Here is a 13788-nt window from a genome sequence, read left to right as displayed (position 1 = left end):
TCTAAAGCTGAACTCCAATTTAGTAAAATAGTAAAAATTTTCTATCTCTTAGCCTTCTGATGTACTGACAATTCAGACACCTACTCTACCTCCTGCGTCTTGTCGCTCACTGCCCTTAAACAGTAAAACCAAGTGCAAGGACACAAACCTTCTCCTTGGTAAGTGAGGCTTCCTTACAGGATTGACAACTGTTCCTAAGTTTCTAGTCCTGTGACTTCTGCTTTGCGTGCATGTGTTAATATCATCCAGCAGAGTTTCCTTTTATTCTAAATTGAATGATTCTTAGCAAACCAAGGCTTGGCAATGGAAACCTAGCCTTTTAATGCTTAAGTCAAATTATGAGGTTAATACATACAATATGCCTGGCGTCTCTAAGCATTTTAAGAGAGAAATCTTAACTTAAAGAACCATTCCTAAAAACTAGAGACTTGGTATGGAGCTAAAGGATAGTGTATGTGTTTAGCATAAACAAGAGTGGGTTCAAACACTAGCATATAAATAACTAATTTGGGAAGGGGAGAATTGAGTGCATTTTACATATTTTATAGACAATCATTCCGTTAATGGGAACTTGGAAATAGTCGTGCGTGACACAAAAGCAAAAGGTCCCCGGAATGACAGAAAGGAGTATCCAGGCTCTGTAAAGAAATGTACAGTAAGTAAACGACTTCCTGAAGACCCCACAGTTTCTGGCTAAAAACATAATATAGGAGAAGAGAAGTTGCGCTGCCTGCAAAGTCATGCATGGGTTTGTTTATTTGTATATTTGTTTAATTGTAGCTTGGATCTCCTTCAATGAAGTGTGAAACTGTACCAGCCCAGCACCCTCCTTTCCAGTGTGGTACACCTGTGCTAACCTGCAAGGGTCCAACCTGTGTTGTTGTCAGTTGGGAGGTATTTCACTAATTCAACTTAATAATTTTGCTGATATACAGATATGCTAATAGGTTATAACATTTCTGGGGGAAATTTGAAATCTCTCATGAATCATAGATTAGAGTTAGGATCTCATAACCCTCAGATCTTGGTTTCTAGAACATACCTAGGACTTGATACTAGTAATATCAGGAAGACTACAAAACTGATATTCTGCTCTTCAGATATCAACTATAAAAACAGGGATCAAAATGGACTATCAATGGGTTACTAATTGAGGTTTTAAAGCAAATGCAAGAGACACTAAGGTAATTCATTTTATAAAAGTTTAACTTTCTGTGCTGCTGAGAACTGAAGCTGGGGCTGATTCATGCATGCTAGGCAAGCACTCTACTTCTGAACAATATCCCCAGCCCAGAACTTGCTATTTTTTGAAGAACGTCATTGAAAAATATCTGGTACCATTTCTAACCTGTAACTACAAACTGATACATAAGGTATATTAAAGATTTAAAAAATATACTTTTAACAACCCATGTGAATGTCTTACCAAACTAATTAAGTTCTTAAAAATAAAGATTAGCCTAATTATTTAGGTGAATAAGTTCATTTGGGTTATTCTTTTTTCCCCAGTCTCAAGCAATGGCTTATTTTTTAAAATATTTATTTATTTGTTATGTATACGATATTCTGTCTCTGTGTATGTCTGCAGACCAGAAGAGGGCACCAGACCTCATTGCAGATGGTTGTGAGCCACCATGTGGTTGCCGGGAATTGAACTCAGGACCTTTGGAAGAGCAGGCAATGCTCTTAACCACCGAGCCATCTCTCCAGCCCCAATGGCTTATTTTTTAACATTGACAGAAAGAGCTTAGTCTGTTAATAATGTATGACAATGCTGATTTTTAACTTATGTTGGCCAATTCACCAGGGCATGTGATCAGTGATTTATCATACTAACCAATGGCTATGTTAAACAATATTAATATATTTGTTTTCATTCATCTCAGTTGTGAAATCAGCAAGTCCTTTTTCTTACTCTAATTTGTGCCTTTGAATGTAGTTCTAGTGTCCTGCCTGTGTTTGTTTCTATCCATCTCTATCCTGTATCACATGATGGATTACAAGCTTTCATGTGTTATTCCTCTCCACAGTATCTAGTATAGTGACCACTTAGAAAAAGGATTGAATTTCTGTGTGCATTTCGTCTTTCAGATTCCTAAATGCAATGGTGCTGAAATCACTGCTTACCGACTGCAGTGGGGACAAGTTGAAGATTCCATGCATTTGATTTACACTGGCCCTTGTTTGCGGTATGAAGTCAAAGGCCTTATTCCAGCAACCACGTATTTTTGCAGAGTCCAGGTAGAGATGGCATTTCCTTCACTATAAAGAAGGCAACAGCTATTAAACTGCACTTCCCATATATATATATATATAATACTAGTGTCATTTTCAATGTAAAGACTAAAGTCAAGAAGGGAAGGATTTCTAGGAATATTTGTCTTGGACTACAGCATTTAGTGTGCTTTCCAGTCCCATTTTGTAGATGGAGCAGCAGGGCTGTGTCCCGCCACCCAGCCGGCTGCTAGCTTTACCCAAAATAATTACACGGAAACTGTATTCATTTAAATACTGCCTGGCCTGTTATCTGTAGCTTCTTATTGGTTGATTCTCAAATCTTGCTTTAACCCATATTTAGTAATCTATATAGCACCACAAGGAGGTCACTTACCAGGAGAGATCTTAACCTGCATCCATCTCGGAGAGGAGAAGCATGGCGACTCACTATGGCGACTGCCTGAATTGTCTGTCCCACTGCCTTCTACCCAGCATTCTGTTCTGTTTACTCCGCCTACCTAATTTTCTGTCTCTTAAAGGGCCAAGGCAGTTTCTTTATTAATTAACCAATGAAAGTAACATAGACAGATAACTCTCCTCCGCCTCAGCCATCTACCTCACTTCCTTCTTCCTGTTCTGTCTACTCCACCCACCTAAGGGCGGGCGTATTAAATGGGCCAGGAAGTTTTCTTTATTAGCCAATGAGAGTAACATAGACAGATAACTCCTCCATCACCATTTGATCTGCCATAATTCCTTTATACGTCTGTGGTTTTCAGATCTCTCTGAACTTAGCAATTATCTAAAATGCTTATTTAAAACACTGACTTGAGTCAGGCTTGTCATACATGCATATATTCCCACAATTTTAGACATTGAGGAGGAGGATTGCCACAGGTTTGAGGTAAGCCTGGGACATGAGGAAGGGAACTCAGGACAGCAACATCTTTCTTGGAAGCTGAACTCTTACTTAGAAGCTGAGGGATCAGGCTTTGGTCTTGATTGCTTAAAAGTTTGCCAGTTTGATTGGTCTAAGGAGTTCACCAGACTGAAGAGAAAAAGGTGTGTTGAGTGGCTGGTCTTGGCGGAGCACACTTTTAATCCCAGCATTCTGGAGGCAGAAGCAGATGAATCTCTGTGAGTTCAGTGCCCAACATTCAAAGAACACAGAGGAGTTAGGGGACTTCACAGGATTGCTGGGTACTAATACAGTCTGGTTAAGGTATGCAAGTAAGGACCCCTGAGGGGGAGGGAGAGTAGCAAGACCAGTGACAGACTGGGAAGGGGTAAGAGAGGATGCCTTCAGTCCTCCTTCTCGTCCCGAATGTAGATGAGGCATACCAAGCTGCTGCATTAATGAGGTTCCAGAAAGGGCTGAGAAGATAATGATATTTGGTGGGAAGGTGTTCTGGGAATGAGGCAGGCTGTCTCCGGGGACAAAGGATGATATGTCTGAGTCCCCATAGACCCACAGGGGAAAATGGGTATTTGAGTATTGAAATATACTGCAAAAGTATCTTTGAAGGAGGTATGCACTAGTTAGTGGTGTCGGCCAATTATTTGGACAACATTTGTCCTATACTATGCGGTCTGCCTGATCAAAAATGAAGAAGATAAGACAAGGACACATTTATTTTAGTTAAAACTGAGGGCAATTCTCAGAAAAGAGTTATAGAGCAAACTTCTCTTATACAGTCTAGGGTTTTTATAGGGCTTATGGTCAGAGTGCAGAATGGCCTGGTCATTTAGATAGGATGGTGTTCTCAAACTAGAATGTGTAGGAATGACATTAGTGGCTTTACCTTTGGGAAATTGTGAACTGTCAATTACATGACAGAAGGGGCTAATAGGGCTGCTCGAACAAGACCTGCACAATGATACCAATTGACATGTCACCATAGGTGAGGGAAATCCCATAGTCCCCACCCCTAGAAGTACAGGCTATTAAAGACTGCCATTAGAGGGAGAGACACTTTTTTCCAGGGATAAGACACCTAAATGCAATCCCAACTGGTCACTGTAAAACAGACACGCACGCACGCACGCACGCACGCACACACACACACACACACACACACACAGACATACATTCAACATTTGAGTGTATTTAGTGTTGCATATATGTGTGTGTACCTCTCCCCCCGTGTGTGTGTGTCTGTGTGTGTGTTGTGTGTGTGTAGCAGTAATAAACAACCGTAGGCCATGGATATGAAAGGAATGGAGCATAGGAGGGGTTGGAGAGAAGAGAGTGAGAGAGAAAGAACGTAATTATGCTTTAATTAAATAAAAGGGATCTCCTCAGGTTAGGATGAGGTTGCCTTCAAAATAAGATAGGCATGTTTTTGCTCTCTAACTGACAGTTATCACGGTTAAGAAAACCTCTATAGAATTTTTATTCTGGACAAATTGCCTCCACCTGGAAAGTGTGCCCCTTTGCCTGTCTTGTTCATCAAAAGCCAGTTCTGGCATAAATGCTTCCCGTAAACCAGCTGGAAGTGAGCCGGGTTTTTTTGTGAAAAACTAGAACAATAATATGTGCAACTTAAAAGTTTTGCAGGAGGAAGTATAAACTTAAAATAATCTGACATGTGCTCTCTGTAAAATTTAATTCATCACAATAGCAGAGGGCTGTATGTGAACCTTAACAGTCGGCCACTTGCCTAGTGTGTGCAAAGGGCCTGGGATACATACTCAGAACTACTCAGCCCTACCAAAATGAAAGAAAAAGAAAGCAGGCAAAGCTGAACATGGTGGTTCACAGTCAGAATCCCAACACTTGGGAGTAGGAGGCAGGAGGATCCCAAGGTCCAGGTTAGCCCGGGCTACACAGTGATACACTTTTCCCAGAAGGAAAAAAATTAAGAAGTGAGTTTTTAAATATTTTGAATATTGCTTAATCGGATGAACAGGGTGTGGAACTATGTGGAAGAATACTTGTTCACAACATTCAGGCACTAAGTAAGACGTACGTACCACAAAAATAAATATTTTGTGTTGGGGCAGCTGGCCCAATCCCTGCGTTCAGGGGCGTGGCTGCCCCAGTGTAGTAGGATACCCCTTAAATAGGATCGGGGGCCGGAAGGAGCCCCGTTTGCTCTCCCCCGCGTTACCTTCTGCTCCGCTGGACCCTTGGTTCTGTAAGTTCCCTTATTTCCCCTTTTATTAAAACTGATTTATTATAAAAGGACTATCTTGGTTATTCCCTAACCCCTCCGACCGCCGGTACCGCCGGTACCCACCGGTACATTTCCGCTGGTGCCCGCAGGTACAATTTTGGGAAAAATCTGCAGATGTTAGGCACATTTGCTTTAGGACATGATTTCATTCTGATTTTCCTTTGGTAATATTCTCTTAGGATCATCTGTCTATTACTAAAAATAGAACACTGTAGTCCCCAACTATTACTGCATTGGGATCTCTCCAATTAGGTTAATCACAAATCACTTTATATATAGAGGTGCTCCAAAATTTCACAACAGGCCTTTATCAGTCATTAAACAATGACACTCAAAAAAAAAAAAAAACAATGACCCTCTGTTTCTTCATATCCTTTTGACTGAAAGCGATTTTTCTGATATAGGTTTATCTATTCCTGATTTCCTTCAGATTACATTTGCACAAAATATTTCATTCTATCCTTTTACATTCACTATATACATATATGTATGTATATATATATATATATATATTCTTAGAAGAAACGTGAGTTTCTTAAAAGCAACCTATAACTGGGTCTTATTTACAGCCAGTCATATCACTGTCTTTTTCTTTATTTTGGTTTCTCTTGTGTGTGGGGGGGGGTGGTTATTAGTTCAAGATGGGGTTTGTCTGTGTAGCCCAGGCTGTCCTGGAACTCAATCTGTTGACCAGGCTGCCTTCGAACTCAAAGAGATCCACCTGCCTCTGCCTCCCAAGTGCTAGGACTAAAGTCATGCGCCACCACTGCCCAGTTGTTCTTTTCTTTAAAAAGGGTCAGTCTTTCTATGTATCCTAGATTGGCCTTGGAACTATTGATCTTTCTGCCTCCACCAAACAAGTACTGGAATTGTAGGTATGTGCCACCATGCCTGGAACTCTATAGGATTTAATTTGAGAAGTTTAATACTGAGTGCTCTTTGTCCATAGTGGAATCAAATTATCAATCAATATTAAAAGACATCATAAATGTTTATCAGAGAGAAATTTAATGATACAGTTTTATATTTTCCATGGTCAAAGCTGAAATCTCAAAGAAAAACTTTAAATGTAAAGAACCAGATGAATATCAAAATGCACCATGCCAAAATGAGTGGGATGACCTAAAACAGTACTGAGGAAAAAACTCAGAACATTAGACGGTTATATTACCACAGAACTTGATTCAGTAATCTAAGTTTCTACATCAAATAATGAACAGAATGGCAAAATAAAGGAAAAGCAAGCAGAAGGGAAGAAACAAGAAATATATAGTAAGAAATCAACAAATAAAAAACAATAGTAAAATTCAATAAAACATTATGATTAATTTACTAGAAAAAACAAGAAAGTTAAAAAAAACTTCTTATAAAACTGACAAGGATGAAAACAATAGAGCTGCTGGGGAAATCAGTGTGAGAGGCCATGGGTTCATCTGCACTAAAAAGGGATGAACACAAATCACTGATTTCTGGAATACAACAGCATTATTTTTACAAACTCAGAACACTTTTATACATGAACACAAGAAGTGAAACTGGTCCTCAAAAATCACAAAGCAATGAAACTCAGCCTAGGTGGTATTTAGCCCTGTAGTAATGAAAGAATTTGTGTCTATATAATAAGGACAATTAGAATTTCCAGAGGAATTATTCAAGAAGTTTAAAGAGAAATTAGCAGTGAGTTTACATCTTCCTTTCCAGAATGAAACAGTAAAACACTAAGTAAAAGCATAAACCATCAGGCACATACATCTAATATCAACTACTTGAGACTGAAATGCTAGGATCCCTTACGTCCAGAGGTTTCAGTCCAACCTGAGCAAAATAACAAATATCTGTCTCTTAACAATAATAATAAATAAATAAGTGATAAGAAGAATATATTGTATGTACTGGCTTTGTGGGAACCAAATTGACAGAATGAGTTTATGATACACTGTTTCATTATGCAACAAAATGGCTCATGCACAGAAAATCATCAAAATGAATTGCTAACGAATGTTGCATGCGTTTTTCAGGCTGTCAATATAGATGGGGTTGGAATGTTTGGAGGAACTGGAAAAGTAACTACACCCGGAACTGTACCCGCCAAAGTTCCAATGTTACGAGAAGTAGAAGACAAAATTCCTGCCAACCTGTCCTCATCTTGCATAGCTATCCAATGGGAGGAGCCAGACTGCCATGGCTCTCCCATCACTGGATATAACATCGAATATGGAGATAGAAAAATCTTGACTGTTGATAGAGTAACAGAGTATGTTCTGAAAAATCTACAGCCTAATACTACATACAGGTAAGTCACTCATATCTTATTTTGGATAGGTGGAAAGAATGTTGAGAATTTTGAGCATATCTGCTTTTGTGTATTTAATATACTTCAGATTTCTTTTGAAAAGAGTTCTGTCTCATTGGCAAAATGTCATATTAGGAAGAACCATTTCTGCCTCTCATCAATAGTTTTCAATAGTAGTTCTATCTTGGAAACCTGTCTTGTAATCAGTATAATAGTCATTCTATATAGAGATAGAGTGGGTTCTATGAAGAAAAGTATTTCCTCTATTAAATGCAAATTCATATATTTTAATTTATTTTTACCACTAGAATCAGAATTCAAGCTATTAATCATTACGGACTAAGCCCTTTTAGCCCATCAATAAGAAGCAAAACCAAACCAATACTACCCGAGCCTCCACAGCTTGATTGTGTGGTCCAAGAACACCAGAGTCTCAGACTCAAGTGGAGCAATGTCTCAAGGAAAAACTCACATGCCAAATTTATAAGCTACAACTTACTAATGGAAGATGAATCTGGCAGGTAACCTATTTACCATTTAATGTCAGCCATTCTCTCTCTCTCTCTCTCTCTCTCTCTCTCTCTCTCTCTCTCTCTCTCTCTCTCTCTCTCTTATACACACACACACACACACACACACACACACATAAATATCTTAATCTGTAGTCTCAGTGAACGAAGTCGACATGAAAACAACACTAGTACTTTCAGTACTTGTCCATGGTTAAGCTGTGTGTTTTCCCTTCTTCCTAACCACTTTTCCTTTACCTAGTGCAATGTAAGTAGCAGAGAACAGAAGTTATGGAAGAAAGAGAGAAAACCTGCCACCCTGACAGTATTGATCTTCTGACTTGATTTCCTTTTGCCTTTTTCTTTCTTTTCCCTTTCTGGCTTATTTTGACTTTTTGGGGTTCAGCTGCTGATTATAACATTGCTTCCCTAATCTTTATCTTTTTCCTCTCAGATTTTCTGTCATTTACCATGGGCCTGATCTGACTCACAAAGTGCAAAAATTGAGTGAATATACACAATACAAGTTTAAAATCCAGGCATGTAATGAAGCTGGTGAGGGACCACAGTCTGATGTCTACACTTTCACGACAACAAAAACTCCACCTGGTGCTCTTAAAGGTAAATGATGCATGCTGCATGCAGACGCTGAACATTTTCTTAGAGCTTCCCCAGCACACATATATATAAGCAGTAATTAGAAAATGCTAAGACAGGCAGCAAGGCTCAGAAGGACAAATGCCACATGCACTCTCTCCTGGAAATTCTGACTTCTAAATTTTATATAAATGTATTTAGGTGAGAGTCAGTATGGGTAGAGGTAAGGAAAGTAGAAATCATAAGACTGGGGAGACTCTAAGGAAAGGGGTAGAAAGAGCATAAAACACATATGACATTAAAGTAGAAGGGGATTCAGGAGGGTGAGGAGTACAAGTAGTAAGACAGAGCAGGAAACTGAGATGCACAGCTGATGGGAACCGAAACAAACTCAAAATATATGAAAACGCCATAAGGAAACCTCTTACTTTCTTTGCTGATTTAAAAATTAAATTAAGGGCCCTGGCTCCACTTGCTAAGCACCTGGTTTCAATTCCCAGCACCCACATGGCACCTCAAAACTGACTGTAACTCCATTTCAGGGGATCTGGTTCCCTTGTATGGTAATACCTGGAGGCAAAACATGAATGCACATAAAATAATAAGGAATGATGAATAAAAAACAGTGGGGCAGTGGTCATTCATGCCTTTAATACCAGCACTCAGCGGGACATAAGCAGGCAGATCACTGTGAATTCGAGGCCAGCCTGGGCAACAGAGCAAGTTCCAAGACAGGCTCTAAAGCTACAGAGAAACCCCGTCTCATGAAACAGGAAAAAAAATTAAAAATAAAATTAAATTAAATCTTGGGGCTAGAGAGATGGTTCAGTCATTAGGAGCCCTGGATGCTCTTCCAGAGAACCCAGGATAAATTCCCAGTGCCTACATGGCATCTCATAGCCATCTGTAGCTACAGTTCCAGGCGATCTAGTGCCCACTTCTGTCCTCGACAGACACCAGGAACACATAGTGCAGACATACATATATGCAGGCAATACCCCCACACACATAAAATACATAAATAATGTAAAATTTTAATTAAATTAAATCTTAAAATTAGCAGCAGTAATTTTTAAAATTCACTAATAAAATATCAGAATAGTAGTGCTTAATGGTGTACTTAAGGACCAATGAAAAGATTTATCAAGACTTCAGTCCTGTTGGTGGAGGCAGACACCTGTAATCTCAGCACTTGGGAGGTAGAGCCATGCGGGTCTTTGCATTCAAGGCCAGTCTGGTCTAATGAGTGAGTTCTAAGACAGCCAAGACTATTGCACAGAGAAACTCTCTCTCAAAAAAAATTAAAAGATTAATAAAACTCCTTCCATCAATATTTTTCAAATGTCTTAGAGATCAGCCCTGTATGTTTTAAGAGTAAGACATGGAGCTGAAGAGAGGCCTCAAAGGTTAAGAGCACTGGTTGCTCTTGCATAGGACCCAGGTTATGTTCCCAGCACCCATTTGGTGGTTTACGACCATCTCTAAATCCAGTTCCAGAAAATCCATTTCCCTCTCAGATCTCTGTGAGCACCCAGCATACACACTGGTACCCATGCCAATATGCAAGCAAAACACAGGCTCCCGGTATCCATAATGGTGTGCTCCCCACATTGTTATATCCATTCATTGTTACACATTATATTTTCTTAAATAGATTGTTATATAAAGTATTCAGGCCCAAACCTACACTAGGTGTTTGGGATCTTATTGAGCCTTTCTTAAGGTGGGCTTGAATCATAAAAACCATGTACTGGCTTGACATACTTCAGTTAACAAAAGCAGTTAGCCAGAAGTGGAACTATAGAAGCCAAAAAGCAAAGTTAGGACAATTAGAGACTTTTCCAGAACTATGGACTTTTAAGTCAGCTGTCCTAAAGTCTGGGGCATGTTACAATCAGAACAGTTAAGTGCTATGTATCAACTAACCATGAGTCCAAGTTGGCTGGTCTCAGAACCTCGGGTTTGAGGATTATTTTTCCCTCTCCCAGTTGTGATGGTTGGTTGATTCAATCTTTCCACAAGAATTCTACCACTATTAATTTTCAATTATTTTATGTGAATTGGTGTTTTGCTTGCAAGTATGCCTGTGTGGGGGTGGTAGATCCACTGGAACTGGAATAACATATAGTTGTGAGCTGCCATGTAGTTGCTGGGAATTGAACCTTGGTCCTCTGGAAAAGCAGCCCATGCTCTTAATTGTTGAGCCATCTCTCTAGCCCCCAAGTTCAATCACTAATATGAAATCATTCTTCTCCAGTGGAATGCTAACTGAAACACATTCAAATTAAATTAATTCTGCCTAGATTAAATAATGTTTTCTTCTTTTCCTGACTAATGTCCCTATATGTTTAAGCACCATTTTCTTAAAATCTAGAGATTAACAACATGAAATGAAGAGTGTGCTCTTTCTGACCTCATACAGTTGCTGAATCCCTAAAATATAATTACTTGTCTTTATGAAAATGTTCCTAAATGTAAAATACACCACATGAACACAATGCAGATTATTATAAAAGGAGAAAACAAAATTTAAACTAATATAAATATAAATAGAAAATATAATCATGCATTATTAATTGATAACTTCATCAAGGTTTTGCTATAATAATAATAATGCCTGATGGTATAACAAAAGTAATTGCAATAATAAGTATTGTTCTTTTTGGGTGTAGTTATATACACCTTTATCACCAGCACTAGGCTAGTCTGATCTTCATAGCAAATTCCAGGCCAGCCACAGCTACATAGGGAAACCATCTCTCAAAATACATAAATATCCTTTTTAAAATATGGTTACATGTTTCTCATATTAGGTCTAGATGTGCTTGTAATGACTGTATGGTTTCAGTCATTTTAATGTATTCAGTATCATTTAGAAAAAAATAGAACGTTCTAAAATGCAATTTTCCTTTTCCAGCCCCTAAATTACATCCACTGAATAGCAACATTTGTGAGATCAAATGGGATTCCTTGGAGCCAATTAAAGGTGACCCCATTGTTTATTCTCTTCAAGTCTTCACTGGAAAGAAAGCTGAACAGGTATATTCTTTCACATTTAGTCTTTAATATTCTGCCAGGCACGATAGCTCCTGACTGTAGCCTCAGCACTTGATGGGTAAACACAGGAGGATGAAAGTACTCTTTGGTTACATAGCAAGTCTGAGGGTATCCTGGGCTCTACGAGGTCTTGTTTTTTTAAATATATATATTGGGGGGATGGTCACACATCTTTACAAGAGGATGATGGTACTCTTTGGTTACATAGCAAGGTTGAGGATACCTGGGCTCTATGAGGTCTTGTATTCTTGAAAAAAAAGTGTGCTGGTGACATGGGCACACATCTTTAATCCCAGCACTTGGGAGGCAGAGGCAGGCAGATCTCTGAGTTCTAGGTCAGCTTGGTCTACAGATTGAATTCCAGGACAACAAGGGCTACACAGAGAAACCCTATCTTGAAAAAGTACTGTAGTTCTATGTATAGCTGAGGTTAGAATTTTTGGACGGTAGTATGTTACTTTCAAAGGTGTTTAAAGTAACTAAATCTTATTCCAAAGTTTCATCTGATCTGTATTATTTATGTACATAATCTAGTTTATTCATTTAATTAGCTCATCACCATTGAATTATTTACTATTTCTTGGTTCCACAGACCACAATCCATGTTCAAGCGCAGATATGAAATAATTAATTCTCAACAGTTGTAGGGTTTTCTTATGCTTTATTGAACATAATTATCTAAGAAATACTAAATACCACCAGAACATTAGAAACATTGAGTAAAATTTTACACTTGTTGTGAATATGTTTGTAAAAATAAAGAATTTTTGTTTTCCTTGTTGTAGAAAAAACTATACAATATAGTTTTAATTGGAAAAAACTGCAATTTTCATTTGATTCCTTTTTCTTTAGATTTACAAAGGACCAAATACTACCTTTTCCTTTTCCAACTATCTTGCAAATTCAAAATATCGCTTCAAAGTCTGTGCCGGGCGCCAATATGAAAATTCTGATGGCATGCAAGAGCTCTGGGGGCCATACAGCTCCAGCTCATTTTTGTCAACTTATAAGCTTCAGTCCGGGTGTGGCAAAGACAGTGGACGGAAAAGAAGAAGCAAGCACAATAGCAAAATAGAAATGAGTGATGACACCTTTGTTCTATCCCTTCTGACTGGATTTGTACTTATTGCCATTTTGTGTGCTTCTGCAATTCAGTACTTCCTGATCAACTAGTTTGATCTTTTAGAAATTAGGAAAGCATACTACACCAAATTTAGAAAACCTTAGATATATCTTCACTCATACTTAAAAGTAAAGTTTATTGAGAGAAACTAGTAACAGATTTAAAAAAAAAAAAAGAACCCCGCTCACTATTTAAGAACTTTTAAACAAGAGAATTTTTAAGGAAATTGATGTACCTTGAATTCCATCATTTTGTCAAAAACAATTGACAAATTTTGACATTGTTGTGCAAAACTACCAACTTTTGTTAAACTATTTCTTGCCTTAAATTTTCAAGGGAATATTTTCCAAAAATGTTGAGACTGTGAGATAACAGCAGTGTTCTGGAATTTTATTTGGAAGAAAATACTAAAATCACTTCTACTTGTCCACTTAAATATCCATACGAAGAAATAAAAAGTACCTACCAAACTTTGTGCTATCATTTGTTCAAAAAATGTATTCAGCAGCTGGTTTCTATACTGATAAAGAGTTTGAGTACTAGCTGGAGTTCTCTAAAGAACAGAACTGATAGAGTGAACACATTTACTAATGGAGGATGCATTAGACTGCCTGACAGTATACACTGCCTCCGAATAGTCCACCAATTGCTGTCTCATAACAGAAAGGCCAAGAACCACTGGTTGTTTCACTCACAAGGCTGGATGTCTTCGCAGTCCCAGTGAGGTGCTGGAGCCCAGAGGATTCCTGGAGAGCTACTGGTTTTCAGACTACATTAGAATCCTGAAGAAGTTGGATTTAATACTGGACATAGCAA

General features: G+C 38.4%; 1 protein-coding gene across 1 annotated transcript in view; it reads left to right on the top strand.

Annotated features, from left to right (window-relative positions):
* The window catches only part of LOC119804316 (fibronectin type III domain containing protein 3C1-like), a 48378-nt gene extending 35356 nt beyond the window's left edge, over positions 1-13022 (top strand). The window contains exons 19-27 of the mRNA XM_042054331.1: positions 53-158; positions 549-655; positions 781-894; positions 2092-2241; positions 7412-7686; positions 7995-8207; positions 8650-8816; positions 11710-11831; positions 12702-13022. Of these exons, the coding sequence (XP_041910265.1) occupies positions 53-158; positions 549-655; positions 781-894; positions 2092-2241; positions 7412-7686; positions 7995-8207; positions 8650-8816; positions 11710-11831; positions 12702-13022 (1575 nt within the window). The remainder of the gene's footprint in view (positions 1-52; positions 159-548; positions 656-780; positions 895-2091; positions 2242-7411; positions 7687-7994; positions 8208-8649; positions 8817-11709; positions 11832-12701) is intronic.
* Positions 13023-13788: the final 766 nt, after the last annotated feature.

Source organism: Arvicola amphibius, chromosome X, assembly GCF_903992535.2.
Source record: "Arvicola amphibius chromosome X, mArvAmp1.2, whole genome shotgun sequence".
NCBI lineage: Eukaryota > Metazoa > Chordata > Mammalia > Rodentia > Cricetidae > Arvicola > Arvicola amphibius.
This window is presented reverse-complemented; position numbering and strand designations above follow the sequence as displayed.